Source organism: Osmerus eperlanus, chromosome 14 (genome assembly GCF_963692335.1).
Source record: "Osmerus eperlanus chromosome 14, fOsmEpe2.1, whole genome shotgun sequence".
NCBI classification, from domain to species: domain Eukaryota; kingdom Metazoa; phylum Chordata; class Actinopteri; order Osmeriformes; family Osmeridae; genus Osmerus; species Osmerus eperlanus.
Window position 1 is genome coordinate 15,058,071 of NC_085031.1, and position 16,262 is coordinate 15,074,332.

At 46.7% G+C, this 16,262-nt stretch overlaps 2 protein-coding genes across 6 annotated transcripts in view; one reads left to right on the top strand and one right to left on the bottom strand.

The window, feature by feature from the left end:
* Positions 1–5,310, top strand: part of rnf34b (ring finger protein 34b) — a 13,448-nt gene extending 8,138 nt beyond the window's left edge. Inside the window, exons 4-8 of one of the 2 annotated variants that reach the window (XM_062478367.1) lie at positions 872–934; positions 1,415–1,616; positions 1,945–1,974; positions 2,433–2,474; positions 3,138–5,310. In XM_062478367.1, coding sequence (XP_062334351.1) covers positions 872–934; positions 1,415–1,616; positions 1,945–1,974; positions 2,433–2,474; positions 3,138–3,322 — 522 coding nt within the window. In that variant the 3' untranslated portion in view covers positions 3,323–5,310. The remainder of the gene's footprint in view (positions 1–871; positions 935–1,414; positions 1,617–1,944; positions 1,975–2,432; positions 2,475–3,137) is intronic. The other variant, XM_062478368.1, reaches the window with a different exon arrangement.
* A 161-nt stretch (positions 5,311–5,471) lies between these two features.
* The window catches only part of kdm2bb (lysine (K)-specific demethylase 2Bb), a 29,258-nt gene continuing 18,467 nt past the window's right edge, over positions 5,472–16,262 (bottom strand). For 2 of the 4 annotated variants that reach the window (XM_062478336.1, XM_062478339.1), the window contains 9 exons: positions 14,518–14,760; positions 13,837–13,980; positions 13,548–13,635; positions 12,880–13,241; positions 11,362–12,473; positions 10,883–11,046; positions 9,666–9,827; positions 8,695–8,913; positions 5,472–6,987 (listed from right to left, as the gene is read on the bottom strand). In XM_062478336.1, the coding sequence (XP_062334320.1) occupies positions 6,806–6,987; positions 8,695–8,913; positions 9,666–9,827; positions 10,883–11,046; positions 11,362–12,473; positions 12,880–13,241; positions 13,548–13,635; positions 13,837–13,980; positions 14,518–14,760 (2,676 nt within the window). In that variant the 3' untranslated portion in view covers positions 5,472–6,805. The remainder of the gene's footprint in view (positions 6,988–8,694; positions 8,914–9,665; positions 9,828–10,882; positions 11,047–11,361; positions 12,474–12,879; positions 13,242–13,547; positions 13,636–13,836; positions 13,981–14,517; positions 14,761–16,262) is intronic. The other 2 variants (XM_062478337.1, XM_062478338.1) reach the window with 2 other exon arrangements.

Genomic DNA, 16,262 nt, shown 5'->3' on the forward strand with positions numbered 1-16,262 from the left:
GGAGAGAGAGGAGAGAGAGGAGAGAGAGAGAGAGAGAGGAGAGAGAGTAGAGAGAGGAGAGAGAGGAGAGAGAGGAGAGAGAGGAGAGAGAGTAGAGAGAGGGAGAGAGAGAGAGAGAGAGAGAGTCTTGGAGACCTTTAATAAGAAGTAGAGAGAGTCGAGGTGTAGCTTGACAGTAGGACTGGGAGGGACGACGCCACCGGATCCACTCATGCATTCATTAGGAACACAGGTGCATTGTGGGAGGCCACGTCTGATTGGTCTGGTGGAATGTGGCCCCACACACACACACTCCATTCCTCATTGTGACATCACACAGGAAGAGCTGCCTGCAACCATTAGCTAATTGCTTTTTTGTGCTGCGGGGGAGGGGGGAGGAAGATTAGAGGGGGGATAGAGGGAGGGGGGTACTCTTATGACCATTTCTGTTTTATGACTTTTCTTCATTGCACATAAAGGGGTTGCCTTAATGCAGCAATGTGCCACATGCTGGGAGCACTGTGCTTCTGCTGGCTGCAGCCATCGTGAGCCACTCCAATTATAACCACCGGCTTCAAAGGGAATTATTCACTGCAGAGTTGAGATTAGAAGTTGCAATGTTACTGAATAGTGAATGTAAAATACATATATATATATATACGGCCCTGAGAGGACGTCGTTTCAGTTACTTTGCTGTTATAACACGTCTGAAGAGAGAGCTTTTCCCTGTGTTTGATTTGTCTTCTTGTGTTCTTCATGTGAGGGGCGAGGGCTGTTCTGTCCTCTGTGGAGGGACTGAGGATGCTGGGGCGGCAGCTCCCCCTGTGGTTATCCACTGAACTGCAGGTTGTTACATCTCTTAAATCCTTCTGTGCGCTGCTTTGACTCTCAGGACCACGTGGAGATTCCGACTGTGTCGCTTCTGAACCTGGAACCCGTCGAGAACATCCCAGAGGTGAGGAGCCCCCACCACAAACCCTCTCTGCTGTAGAAGTCCGGACACCGTTTTCAAAACTCTCTGGTGTGATATGTAAAGTACTGTCTGAGTACAGCAGCGATGGGTATAGCTCAGTGGTAGAGCGTTTCACTGCAGATCTTAAGGTTGCAGGTTCAAATCCCCGTCTATACATCGCTCAGGATGAAAGCATCTGAATAAAAAGACATTAGTAGTAGTGACACTTACCCGCTCTCTTCCTGAGCTGTTCTTAGTGCTATCACAGTAGAGAAGATGTTTATTGATCCCTGGGGGAAACTGCTGTGAAATAGTAGCTAAATTTACAGTGGGGATTGAATCCAGGTCAGCTGAATAGTGGGGCAGCGATTCTTACCTCTACACCACCAGAACTAGAGGAACTGAAGGTGTCTGAGGTGGGATAGCTGGCGTGGGATGTTAGTTTTGTCAAAAGTGAAGTCTTCAATGTGTGGTCTCCTCCAGGTCAGCCCGGCCACACAGAGGAGGGTGCGCGCCTCTCTCTCTGACCTGGAACACGAAGGAGACATCAAGAACCTGTCTGTCCGCCAGCTCAAAGAGATCCTGGCCAGGAACTTTGTGAACTACTCCGGCTGCTGTGAGAAGTGGGAGCTGATGGAGAGGGTGCATCGGCTCTACCGGGAGAACGAGCACAACAGGAAGTCCAGTAAGCCTTATTATGACATCATGCCCTCGAACCAATTGTTACATGATGAACGTGACTGTAAAACGTTTTCAGAAAAATAAATAGTGAAGTACTGATACCAGAAAAACCTACTTAAGTATGGTAATAAAGTATCTGTACTTCATTACTTCCCATCTGCGCAACAGTGAAATCACAGTGTAATAACAGTGTAATCACAGTGTAATAACAACATAATAATGTAATGACAGATTGATCATGCCACCAAATAAAGATTGAAACTGAAAATGTAAACTTTTCACACTGACCTGTGCTGATTAACAATTTGTTTTTTTTGTTGTTTTTATTCTAGTGGAAAATGTCAGCAACAGCATAACAGCAGGTGAGAAAACATGAACATGAGAAACGTTTTCATATTTACACCTGATGTTTCCATTCTACCTGAGGAGAATCCTAATGTAGCTTTGCGTGACGTCTTGCACTGTGCACATTCTGTTATGTCTGACATACAGTTATATGTGAATAGTATGTAGTGCATGGGCGTAGCCAGAATAAAAACATTTTGGCTTAAAATGAGGGGAAAAAAAATTCTAAAAACTCTCATATATATATAATCAATAATAAAACATTGTGGGGGGCAGACGTAAATGAGAGGGCCTAGGCAACGCTACTGATATAGTCATTAAACTGTGCTAGTCTCGCTGGCAATACAGTTACCATACAAGTAATCTGAGACAATTGTACTTCACAGCTTCACAACTTCAAATTTATAATGATTTCAACTAGATTGTTTTGAGTCACTAATAGATGTTTTGTCACTGCCCCTTTTTGTAACCAAAGTGGTGGCGTATCCTCGTCCAGGGTGTAATGGCGGGGTTGGAGGTAAGATGGCCGCCTGAAGGCATGTCCACTTCCACCATCTTCCCAGTCTTTTACCGCTCATTACAGACTGCAACCCCCACTGCTGGGTCATGCTAGCATGCTATCTTGATAGCCCGCTGCTACAACTGTCACTGCAGGGCCAAGCTAGCATGCTAGCATGCTGCTACAGCTCTGTGTGCAGAGTCATGAAGCATGCTAGCACACTGCTGCAGCTCTGAGTGCTCATTCTCCCCACGTGATCTCACACACACACAAGTCCCATCTCCTCCGCCTCGCTCCATTACATTTTCCACATTTTTCTCCTCATCTCTTTCCTCATCCTGCTTGCCTCTGGTGACTTGTCTCTCATCTTGACGCTGATGTGGTCCCTAAGAGCTTTTCCCTCTTTATGACATATCATATTCTTTTAATAGCAGCGCCCTCATCAGGTCTAATTACATTTACCAGGTTGCGTCTTCGCGGACACGCTCGCTAACAGACAGGGCTGGAGAGAAAGCCTGCTTGATACTCTGTAAAGTGTAGCTCAGGACATAGACTGGATCATGTTGCGGTTGAAACCAGTTCTGTGTCCAATGTCATGTGACTCAACCACCAGCAAGCTGTCTCTGTCGTGTCTCTAACCCTTTGAACCCTGTTCGCCCGCGCGCTCTCTCTTTTCCCCAGACGGCACGAGGACGCAGCTGGCGCTGGACGACAACCTGTGCCGCATCTGCATGGACGCCGTCATCGACTGCGTGCTCCTGGAGTGCGGTCACATGGTCACGTGCACCAAGTGTGGCAAGAGGATGAGCGAGTGCCCCATCTGCCGGCAGTACGTGGTGAGGGCCGTGCACGTCTTCAAGTCCTAGCTCTGCCGAAGGACGGCTGCTGTCGGGGGGCGGGGGAGGGGGGGGGCGGGGGGGCGACTGCACCTGTGGGGGACGAGCGTGCACGTGCCAGACTCGGCAGCGGGGTCGGACAGGCTGAGGCCGTGCACCTCGGCGAGCCCTAACGCCACAGGGCGCGTACACGCCCCTCCCTCGTCCTGACACTCCTCACTGATGGCTCATCGTGGTACTGACTCTAGCTCTGACCCCCCGCCCCAAATCCCCCCCACCCCACCCCGAACCCCCCCTGCTGCCGCACACACTCCGCCCCGGACGGCGTTCCTCTCAGCCAGGATCCAAAAAACAACAACCACCTTTTTCTTTTACACAGCTCTTCACCTTACCTAGTAGCGTTGTGTAGACACGCGGACAGCTATGGGTCTCACGGATACTTGAGGAGGTTTGGTTGTGCTTGGTGTCGGTCTGTAGAGGGGCGGTGGGGCTGACGGCGGAGAAGCAGAATTCCCAGGTTAGAGTCGCTATGGTTTACACGCTCATTCCCTGTCCAGCCAGACCACACGCGTCCCGTCCCCTCTGTGTTCTTTAGAATGTGCAATATGAGAAGAGAAAGATGCTTTTGTTGTGAGTTTTCCGTAACGTTTGTGTGACTGAAGAACTGACTGTCCATATGGGCTCTATCAGGCTGCATATGTCCAGACAGATTTAACGGTGTGGTGTTGGTGGTACAGACTGTATACACACATATATATATATATACACACACACACACACACACACACACACACATATATACACACACACGATGGTGTACAAGGTGCCAAACCTCATTCCACTTGTGCAGAAAGTTCTAGAACACCTTGTCGTGCTGTGTCAGCACCCACCTGGGAGGAGCCAAAAGTGCAGCATCCGGAGCAGACAACTCCAGTGATTGGCTGGATTTCATCCTACATTAATCAATATTAGCATCCATTAGCATACTGTATAACCACTGCAGACGCAGCCCTGCACTTGACAACGATCCCGCCTGCTGAGAAAGCCAAGAGAAAGGCCATTCAACATCAGCAGATCTCGTTCAGCTTGGCGAAGTCTCGCGTGACTTGGTCGGGGATGAGCCTCGCAGTGTTTCCTGTGTTATTTGTACGTGTGTCTTTTGTTTTGAAGTCAGACTAGTTGTGTGATTCAGCTGTTTAACTCAAGCAATATCATACCACTTCCTGTCCACTTCCTGTCCATTTCCTGTCCCCCAGGTGTTCGTCTGCTTGTGCTACCCATCCACTGTGTCATACCTTTCATGAAGTAGGTATCAGGTGCTAATTCCCGTTTTTCAGCTTTTGTTGTTCACATATATTTGATCATGTTGTGGATGTGTCTTTTGATATGCACATTTTAAAAAGAGGATACCTATTCTCAATCTTTAAATTATTTTTGTTTAATTCTACACTGCTCAACTGTCTGTTAAGTATCTACTTATGCCTGTTAACATAGAGAAAAAGCTTACTGCTGTAAATGAATTGCGTATGATAGCTAATATTGTTGTTTGCCAATATATAAGTTATTGAATGATAAATGTATATTTTTCCATTTGCTTTGGAAGACTGAATATACTTTAGCATTAGAGGTTTCAAATGCAGTTCCAGAATGTAAAATGCCCTTATTTGGTCAGAGAAATATGACTCTCAACCAATCAAACGCCAGAGAGCTGTCTGATCATGTGACATCTCACAATTAAAGCGTCAATTTTCCTTTGAAGCATTTTCTGTCATCATCTGCTAGATATCCACAAGAGAGATCCCTGTACCCGACACAACGTAGCAAACGTTTGTGTATACATGTATGTCATGCTGCTATTTCTTAAAAACATGTCACTTGTGGGCAGCTATATCTACGTACAATGAGTTTATGTGCACTCCATGAAACTGGGATCTTTGTATTTTGGAATGTTAAACTTTTTATTTTGGTAACTAAAAGAAAATGATTTACTAGATTTAATAAAATACTGTGCATTAAACCAGTAAGCTAAAATCTTGATCTTTGATTTCATGCTCACCTCCAGTTTGGATTTCCTGTCCATGAAAGTACAAAGCAAATTATTGTATATTATTTTGCATAGATAGTGCATATGTAACTGAAATTTAAGTCAGTGCTATGTAGCTAACAATATTCACCCATATGTCAGCAACGCATTCAAATATAATTCTTAACATTTATTTCAGTGTAAAAAACAGTAATATATATTCCAACATACAAACTTATTTCCCAGGTTGTTAACATATTGCACAGAATGCTTAAAACATAAAAGACTAACATGACAACAAATAACCAAATGTAGAGTTTAACACTGAGATTAAAAGTCACATTCAATTTTTTCCTCTGAACTTACACATTATTGTAAATACTATTAAAACCAGTCACTAGTACTAAAATATAACAGTAAAGGTTAGACATAATGACTGAGATTCTAATATAAAACATAGCTTTATCAAATCTTTGATACATTTCAATCCCTTTCCATAAATTTCTACAGCATCATATCCATTTATGTAAATTACACTAGTACTTGGAAGGATGAGAACTTGATAGAAGCATGACCTTCATGGTATGAATGATAACTCTTTGTGACGAGGCAGAATCCTCCACTGCAGCATGCACGGGGTTGTCAAATCCCTTCTGGAAAGAACTTACAAACACATTGTGTTGGGAATTAAAATTCACTGAACAATTTCCGTTTGCTATAGACACATGGCATTATGGCTATTGTAGAAAAACAACAGCATCTATGCATGTCAAACAGTGCAAAACGTGTTTTCTGGATATTATAAAACCAAAGTGATAATAGTTGTACAGAACATAGTCCTATGTAAAAGCATTAAGTACCTGTGTACAAAACATCAACTTCAAACGAATTATCACAAATAAATAAAATGTAAAACACTCAAATTCACAAGCTATGAGTTGAATTGGTATAAACCTGTGGAGGGCGTTTGCATCAGAGTGATCAACAGTAAACAGAGATGCTGATATAGAATATTGTAAAATGTTACAGTACTGTACATTAGTGCATTCAACGCTGCACATAAAAGTATGAAACACTTTCTGATACAAAAATATTTCAGTATAATGCATTAAGACTGCATTTTAACATAGGGAACATGAAACACCAAAACATGAATCCTGTGTCTACACACATTTCGTTAAACAGTCCATTAGGTACAAAAACAATAGCTTTAAATGGTGCAAATGATGGGGGGAAACCACACTGAAACATGCTTTGTCAAATTTCACATAAGGCTGGATGTCAAAACTGTTGTTTTGGAGGAAAAAATTATATTTTTACTTGAGCAGCATGTGAACTCTCATTATGACACAGCACATTCTACAGCAACATCCACTTCCTGTCTCCTCAGTTCTCAAAGCTTCCAAGGTCAGTTTGTTTTGTGACACTTCACATCCACAAAGGTAACCCCAGCAGGGTGGAGCCAGTGCTTACACAGTCCTGGCTGTCCACTAGCTGAGCTTCTGCAGCAGTTTCTCCTCCAGCAGTCCGAACTGAACGCTCACAGACATCTCTGCTATGAACTGTTCACAGCCCTCCCTGGTCACCTGCTTGCAGTAGCGCAGGTCGATGTGACAGATGCTGCCACAGCGCTTGAAGTAGGTCAGAGATTGGTCTGTAACGCGGTTACACACTGCAGAGAGAGAGAGAGAGAAAGACAGAGAGAGTTAGAGAGAGAGAGACAGGTGGAGGTTAATACTGCAGAGAGAGAGAGAGAGAGAGAGAGAGAGAGACAGGACTAGGCTCAGACAGCAGCACAGAGAAACAGCAGACATCAAACAGACTCTTAAACAGCATGTTCATCGATCCTTCATATGATACACAGGATGTAAGACTCAATGACCTCGCTAAGCATGTCGGGATCTTGTTCATCCAGGGGTCACCTCCAGCCCCACCTCCAGCCCCACCTCCAGCCCCACCTCCAGCCCCACCTCCAGTCCCACCTCCAGTCCCACCTCCAGTCCCACCTCCAGTCCCACCTCCAGCCCCACCTCCAGTCCCACCTCCAGCCCCACCTCCAGTCCCACCTCCAGCCCCACCTCCAGCCCCACCTCCAGCCCCACCTCCAGTCCCACCTCCAGTCCCACCTCCAGCCCCACCTCCAGCCCCACCTCCAGTCCCACCTCCAGCCCCACCTCCAGTCCCACCTCCAGCCCCACCTCCAGTCCCACCTCCAACCCCACCTGGAAGGTCTAGGTTCAGTCAGTGACAGCAAGGCCTCGTTCGTGAAACTGCCACGGCGCTCCATCCCACTATGGGTCTGATGTTTATTGATCCAACCTCTACCAGCGAGGCGGCGGCCTGAGAGACAAGCAGTGTCTTCTTGTTCCCTGGAGAGGAGCAGTGCCAGGGCGATTCACTATTTTTACTTAATCCCAGGACTCCCCCGACAGCGCAAACAGATACAACAAGCTTCTTATTGGTATCCCAGGGACTGCTTTACCAGTTCATAGGAAGCGCATATTTCCCCCGAGGGCGCAATCTGATATTCATAAAAAACCTTAAGCCCTTGTGATGTTGTTAACACGTTTAGAGACTGCTTCATTCGGAATGCAGACATACCAGCTAAATGGGTTAGAGATGCATAAAGCAATTACGAAGAAGCAAAAACTAAAAATCCCAAAATTATATTACAAGTACTATATCAGTAATTAATACAGTTATGAAGACATCTTGCTAAACAATTCAGTTACAAAAAAATATGTCTAAACAATAAAATTACAAAGCAACAGACAAACTCCTTTCCTGTTCTTGGAGCGGCAGAGGGAGGGGAGGTGTGTGTGCATGTGCATATACCATATTTTTCGGATTATAAGTCGCTCCGGAGTATAAGTCGCATCAGTCAAAAAATGTGTCATGAAGAGGAAAAAAACATATAGAAGTCGCACTATAAATCGCATTTATTTAGAAATGTATTTCACAAAATCCAAGACCAAGAACAGGTATTTAATCTGGAAAGGCGAGTTATTCAGACACACAACAGCATAAAGAACATACCTGGGGGGCTGAATAGGCTAAATTAACATAACAAGCTAGCGAGTCTAACAAGCAAGTTACCGGTAAGCTAGTTCACCAAGCTCCCGATCTCATTCCACATCACTGAATCCGTTGAACTCGTTGGTTCATGTCAGTCAGTATGAATTAACATTTAAAAACATGTTAAATTATATATATTTTGATATATAAGTCGCACCTGACTATAAGTCGCAGGACCAGCCAAACAATGAAAAAAAGTGTGACTTATAGTTCGAAAAATACGGTATATCTGTGTGTGTATATCTGTATGTGTGTGTGCGTATATATCTGTGTGTGTGTGTGCGCCACTGATCCGGTCCCTCACCCGACAGGTTGACGTCCGTCAGCGAGTCCCGGGTGGTGGTTCCGGCGGTGGTCAGCAGGTTGACCGACTGGTCCGTCACATGGTTACAGTAGCTGAGGTCCAGCCGGGAGAGCAGGGGCATGGAGCGGATCAGGAGGTGCAGGGACGCGTCCGTGATGTCCAGCCCAGACAGGCGGAGGTCCACCACGTTCCGCAGCTTACTCCTGTTGTCCAGCTGACCTGGGGGAGGGAGAGGAATAGGGGGAGAGAGAGAGAGAGAGAGAGAGAGGGTGGGAGAGAGAGAGAGGGGGAGAGAGAGGGTGACAGAGGGAGACAGAGAGAGAGAGGGAGAGAGGGAGACAGAGAGAGAGAGGGTGGGAGAGGGAGAGAGAGAGGGAGAGGGGGAGAGAGAGAGAGAGGGGGAGAGAGAGAGAGGGAAAGGGGGAGAGAGAGGGGGAGAGAAAGGGTGGGAGAGGGAGAGAGAGGGTGGGAGAGGGAGAGAGAGGGAGAGGGGGAGAGAGAGAGAGAGGGAGAGAGAGAGAGAGAGAGAGAGAGAGAGAGAGAGAGAGAGAGAGAGAGAGAGAGAGAGAGAGGTGAGGGGGAGAGAGAAAGGTAAGGGGGAGAGAAGGAGACAGATGGAGGGGAAAAAAGAGACGAGAGAGAGAAAAGGACAAAGATGGAAAACGACAGGGAAGAAAGAGAGCGAGAGGGGGGAAGTAAGAGAGACATAAGGAGAGGACGCTCGTATAAGATCTCTTGATATGAATTATTATAAGTCACACAGGGCAAGTAGTAATCCTTCACCAGCTTTTCTTCATGATTATCTTCCTAGGCAGCCTACTTCATTACTCATGGTTGAAAATTAGTAGAGATTTGTGAAGGCTTGTACACAGGAGGGCACCAGAGAGCCTGATTGCAGTGTTCATCCAGTATCCATGCCGAGTCCAGGTATAGGGGGAGTGGGGGTGTGTGTGAAGGGCGGGGGGGGGTACCTGGCCTGTGGTCTGTCGGAGGGGACAGCAGGTCCCTCATCTGGGCGTCTTTGAGCCCCTCCACCCACTGGACGTCCAGGGTGCGGAGCAGGGGGCAGCTGGAGGTGCACAGGGCCGACACAGCCACCCAGGAGCAGCCTGACAGCAGCAGCACCCGCAGACCTGACACAGACACACACACACAAACAAGGAAGGAAGCATGCACACACACAAGCATGTACGCGCACACATGCAGACACACACAAACACATTTTCTTAATTTAGGAGGTGCTTTCATCCTAAAGCAACATGAAACAGCTGAAAGCAACATACAACATAAGAAAATCCAAAGATCAGAAGATCAGTGGTCTGCACTTTACCAGCCACAGTGGAACAGTAACAGCAATAACATCTCAACTACAGTGCAGCAATATCTCTTACAGACACACACACACACACACAAAAGGCCAGCTGATACAGCCTCTGTAGTGGCCGTGAAATCTTCCACTGCAGCCCCACAGCTCTGAGAGAGCCTAACCTTAAACATGAACTGGCTGCACCATCTGCTACCTCTCTCTAAGAAGCTGTGAACACTACACTTCCTTATTAATGTCAAACACTCTTAATTAACCAGAGGGTTCAAAACAAACATACAACAGCGTTAACTATGCAAATGTAATTCGAGTCACCGCATAATCCTGGATGGAGATAGATAAGTGACAAAAGAAATCCTAGGAGGCCCCTGGGGATGTCATTATCTCTGCTGAAAGCCTTAACTGAAACCAGCTCCATATCACTATGCTCAGCTGAGACAAGAGAACCACACATTCCAATTTCATTAACCTCATATATAAAATATCTTTGATAATACACTTTATAATGAATAATACATTATGACTATAAAAAGATATATATATATTATATATAAATATATCATAATCACATGAATAAATATAAACACAGTGTGTGTGTGTGTGTGTATAAATATATATATATATATATATATATATATATATATATACATACAGTGTGTGTGTATAAATATGTATACATGTATACGCTATGTGTACACCAGCCTGGTCCATCAACATTATCACATGAATAAATATAAACATACAGTGTGTGTGTGTGTGTATATATATTTATACACACACACACACACTGTGTTTATATTTATTTATGTGATAATGTTGATGGACCAGGCTGGTAGGACTTGCTGGGTCGGGACCAGAACCCACCTGGCAGCCTGTTGATGATCCAGCTCAGCTGCTTCTTCGAGATGTTGGTCCAGCTGAGGTCCAGAACCACCGGCTGTCTCCGGATGATTCCACTCAGCATCAGAGGGGTGATGGACTTGCAGCGGCTCAGGTCGATGCGCTTCCACAACCTCTTGTCACAGCACCTGGGAGAGGCAGGGTCACACACACCATCACACCGGTACTGGCAACGTTACACACACACACACACACACTACAGACATCATCACCCACACCACCACTTCTACAGACACCATCACCCACATTACTATATCTTTAATTAGACAAATAAGTCGACTTTCTATATGCACTATTTGTATGTCACGTTGGATAAAAGCTAAATTAATAAAAACGTAAATGCATTGTGATGAGATGAATCAGGAATTCAGTACAATATTCCATCAGGACATGCCATATAAGGTCGCAGGCCTCTGCCAATGAGAATCGCGTGTCACACTCACCATCTGTTCCAGGTCTTGCAGATGCACATGCAGACACACAGGTCTCTGTGGCTCAGCTGAGCAAACACCGCCATCCACACCTCCCTGCTCATCACATGGGTCTGTCCGTCATCCAGCGGCAGCCTATCAGGAGGAGGGCTGATAGGAGGGGGCCGGATCACATGGCGTTCCATCTGGATGCACTTGGGGGGCGACCGACATGGGGGGGGTCGAGGGCATATGGGGGTGATCGGGGGGCTTCGGTTCCACCCCAGGGGGGAGAGCTCGTGGGGGGTCCCGTTGACCCCCCGACCCCTAGGGTGGAGCCAATCTCCGAGGTCGCTGCTGCCGTTGTTGAGCGGCCTCCTGGGTTTTGGCTCCTCCCCCTCGCTCTCCGGCTCTATCTTCACAGGCCTGTGATTCTGATTGGCCGTACGGTCCTCACTCTTCAGAGGCCGATGAATCGGATTGGCCAGGCCATCCTCGGTCTTTAGCAACCTGCGATTGTGATTGGTGCTCGAGTCTTCCGTTTTGAGCGGTCGACGATTCTGATTGGCCGGAGAATCCTCCGTCTTTGGCGGTCTTCGGTTGTGATTGGCCGGGCTGTCCTCTGTCTTAAGAGGCCTGCGGTTCTGATTGGCCAAACAGTTCTCGGTCTTCTGGATCTCCAGGTTGAGCTCCTTGCTCAGCTCCTTACTCAGCTCCTTGTTGGGGAGGCGTCGCCGTTGCTGTCGAGCCTTCAGCTGGGCAGGGCTCTTCTCCTGGGCGTCGCTCGATTCGCTGCTCGGTCCGGCGCGAGGCGAGCTGGAAGATGATTGGTCGCTTTCCCTGGTCGCAGATGTTCTGAGTAGGGGATTCAAAACAGTCTTGGCTTTCTCCTCTACTCCTCCGTCTTTCTCTGGTGCTGTTACTTCCTCTTCCTCCTCCTCCTCCTCTTCCTCCTCCTCTTCATCCTCTTCCTCCTCCTCTGGTTCCTCCTCATTGTCCTCCTCTACCTCCTCTTGTTTTTCCTTGACGGCTAACCTTCCCAGAGTAAACCTGTCCTCCTCTTCATCGTCTTCATCTTCCATCTCTGTCTTGATTGGCCGGTGCATTTTGGCAGATAAAGGATCCTCAGGCTTTATAGGCTTTTTCTGTGAAAGAACATTAAAGCAGAAATTACTATTGAGTGGAATAAATAATGCATTGAAAATTCCAATAAAATTGGTAAATAACAGAATAATAAAGAAAGAAAAGATTAGAATAGATACACATACATACAGCTTGGAAAATGTGTCCACAGCACCTTTTTCTTTCCTTTCCAAAAACTTTGAGGAGGAACATTTTGAGTAAGGAACAGAAGGGTTCAATTTAAGAGGTCACTGCAAGTTGAACCCTTCTGTTCCTCACTCAAAACTTTCCTTATCTAATCATTTGGAAAGGAAAGAAAAAGGTACCGTCTTTCATCTAAATATATATATATATATAGAGAGAGAGAGAGAGAGAGGGGGAGAGAGAGAAAAAAATCTAACAAATACACCTTTTTCAAAGACTTCCTACCTTTTTCTTTACGACGACAGGTTCGTCGTTGATGTCGAACAGTTTCCTCTTCTTCCTCAAGGGGTTGTCCTCGGGCTTGGTCCGGGGCATACCATCCAGACCCAGCTTGGTCCGGGGCATACCATCCAGACCCAGCATGGGGGGGCGTTTCTTGGGGGGCTCCTCCACCAACTTCCTCTTGGGGGCTTCCTCCCGCTCCAGCTTCCTCTTGGCGGCCATCGCAGCGGTACCGCTAGGCACGGTGGGCACCGCGGGCTGGTCAGGATCCTCCTTGATGTCGCGGGCCAGCCGAGGCTCCTTGAGCAGAGACCCTGGAAGGTTGGACGCGTATTTGAACCCTGGTCCTCTTTTTTGCTTGACAGCCAAAAGGGGAGAAACAAGGAGAGACAACTTTATACCTTTTGCCATTTGGTTTCGGGACACTGTTGCCATTGCTAATAGGCTAGCCAACCGTGAGCTATTAACAACAAGGTAGGCTAGCCAACCATGAGCTATTAACAACAAGGTAGGCTAGCCAACCATGAGCTATTAACAACAAGGTAGGCTAGCCAACCATGAGCTATTAACAACAAGGTAGGCTACCCAACTGTAAACTATTATCCTAAGTGTTTCAGCCCTGTGAACAGGTGGTATGCTACTCTGTGAATAGACACACACGTAGATGCTTACTTTCCCTGTTTTCCCTGCATGGTTGCACTTTGGACACTCCCAGCAGTTTGGCAACTCATCGTTGACGACTCCACCAGAGTCTTTCACCTGTGGAGACCAAGAGAGCAGAGAGTCTAAATGAGGGCATAGAAGAAATTAAGAGAAACAGTTTCTAGTTTCTGGAATCCAATTTTATGCAGCCATGTTTTAATTAAAAAGGGATGTCAGAGAGCTACCCACAGAACAGCGTGGAAAATACAGAGACTAAATGTATGAAAATAAAATTAAAATAAAAACACTTCATTTGACCTTGAGGCAGGCAGGATGCACGATCTCGTTGCAGATGGAGCACTCCATGAGCATGAGGTTAAACTTGTCGTCCTCGTCCTCCACCGTGTCCTCCTTCCCGGCCTCCCCACAGACGAGGCACACGGCCGTGTGGGGCAGCACCGGCTGGGGGGGGGCAACACACACATCAGCACCACCAGCCTCACCTCAGCTTTTACATTTAGTCATTTATCAGACGCTCTTATCCAGAGCGACTTACAGTAAGTACAGGGACATTCCCCCCCGAGGCAAGTAGGGTGAAGTGCCTTGCCCAAGGACACAACGTCATTTGGCACGGCCGGGAATCGAACTGGCAACCTTCAGATTACTAGCCCGATTCCCTAACCGCTCAGCCACCTGACTTTTAGAGACAAGTGTTCTTCTACACTTCATGTTGATGATCTAAGTACTCTTGAACCCTACACACACAGGATGCATTCCAATACCCATACTACATGGTAGGTCTTAAATATATTCCGTCTGTCCCATACTACCATACTATTTAGTATGCCTCAAAAAGATACATAGGACTTCAATATCTAATACCAGTATATGGTTTGTCTAATACAGTACACCAACAATACCAGGAAGTCTTATTTTGCAGAATGTGTGATCTTAAACAGTGAACCTTTTAAACGCAGCGCCCCCTGGAGAGAGACCTACCGCGATGCACTGCCTCATGATACAGGACTGCTTCATTCGGCCGGGTCCTCCGAACTTCTTCATGTCTTTGCAGAAGTGGCACTCTCCGCACTCGGTCCTCAGACACGCCTCGCATTTCCTGCATCGCGTCCTCCTCCGCCGGGCGCCAGACGTGCTGCGGCTGGCCGCCAGCTTCACCGCTGCCGCCACCGCCGAGGCGGGGGACGCCGCCATCTTGGGTTTGGGCCGGTTGACGGGCCGCTGCTGAGAGAACAGGAAGGGGAAGCAGGAATGGTTAGGCGTCTGGAAGGACGGGTGAAGCTCGGTGGTATAGAGCTTTTACGTTTTGGGGTTAGTCATTTAGCAGACGCTTTTATCCAAAGCGACTTCCAAGAGAGAGCTTGGAAAGAGCATAGGTCAATGATCATAAACAACGAGATAGCCCCAAAAAACATTGCGGGAAGCCAAAACATGAAGCATACATTGTGATAAGCAACCAAGTGCCAATGGGAAGAAAACATAAGAGCAACTGGTTAAACAAGTTACAAATTCAATATTGTTTTTTTGACAGCAGATCAAGAGGTTCCCCGGTTCAAATCCCTGCCCCTTTGATTAAGGCAATTGCTAAATGAATACATTGTCGATTATAACGCCACAGAAGAGTTGGTTGGCGGGACGACCAAGACTCGGACAGCTGTGGTTGTTTTCTCCTGTTTAGAAGACACTGGTCACACCTGTCAAAACAGTCGACAACCTCTATGTATTGGCTGCTTAGGAAAATCGTTTGGTTGAGGCTGCCGCACAAACGGTGCCTGGTTTGTCAAATAGGACTGCGGCCATCTTGGAAGGGCCTCACTGGCGTCACAGTTTGTCTGACTTATCGCCTACCAGACATCTAATTGAACACTGTCTAAACAGAAGACGTTGTGATTGTATTAGCGTCGACAGTGCCACGGCGTTGCTGCCCAGGGAGATCAGAGAGACCGAGGCAGCATGGCTGCCAGAACGCCCTTCTTCCTCAGGAAAACATATACACAACGAAACAGGACATCTGCACTACATTAAGAACGTGAAATTTTTCAAACACAAATCATCCGCAACTTAAGCGTCTTAGAAGCTTAACATGTAGCGTTTCCTTAGCAACGTGTACTGTGTACGTCCAAACATTAACCACTTGAAGGCGTCGTTATGCAATGGAGAGAGGGCATATGTTGAGAATGGGCTGTGAAATCCGATTGGAGGGCGGTGAGAGAGTTGTAAAGGGAGGGGGATGCTTTGATGTTGATGTGGATGCTTTGATGCTTTCCATTTTTCAGTCTATTTCCTCCTGACAAAGTTTATTTTCCACTCTGATATTCTTGGCTCTGGGCCACAGGCTCAAACAATGGCTGTGTGTATCCTTGGAACAAACACACACACACACTCCTACACCCATGCACACACTCATACACACGCACGTTGCACCAACACTCACACACAAACACATCACAGCTTATCAAGATGTAAAGTGCAGGAACAGGAACATTATGCATGGCCACCAAGACAAGAGACAGAGGCAACTACCCACTGAGGCAAGCTGGTCTATATATGAACTCAACTCACCATCAGAGAGGACAACTCTTACACACTCCTACCCCTACACACACACTCCTACACACCTAAGTGTAACTATGGTAATGACCCCACACAGCCTAAGTGTAACTATGGTAATGACCCCACAAAGCCTAAGTGTAAATATGGTAATGACCTCCTGACAGAAGCACACA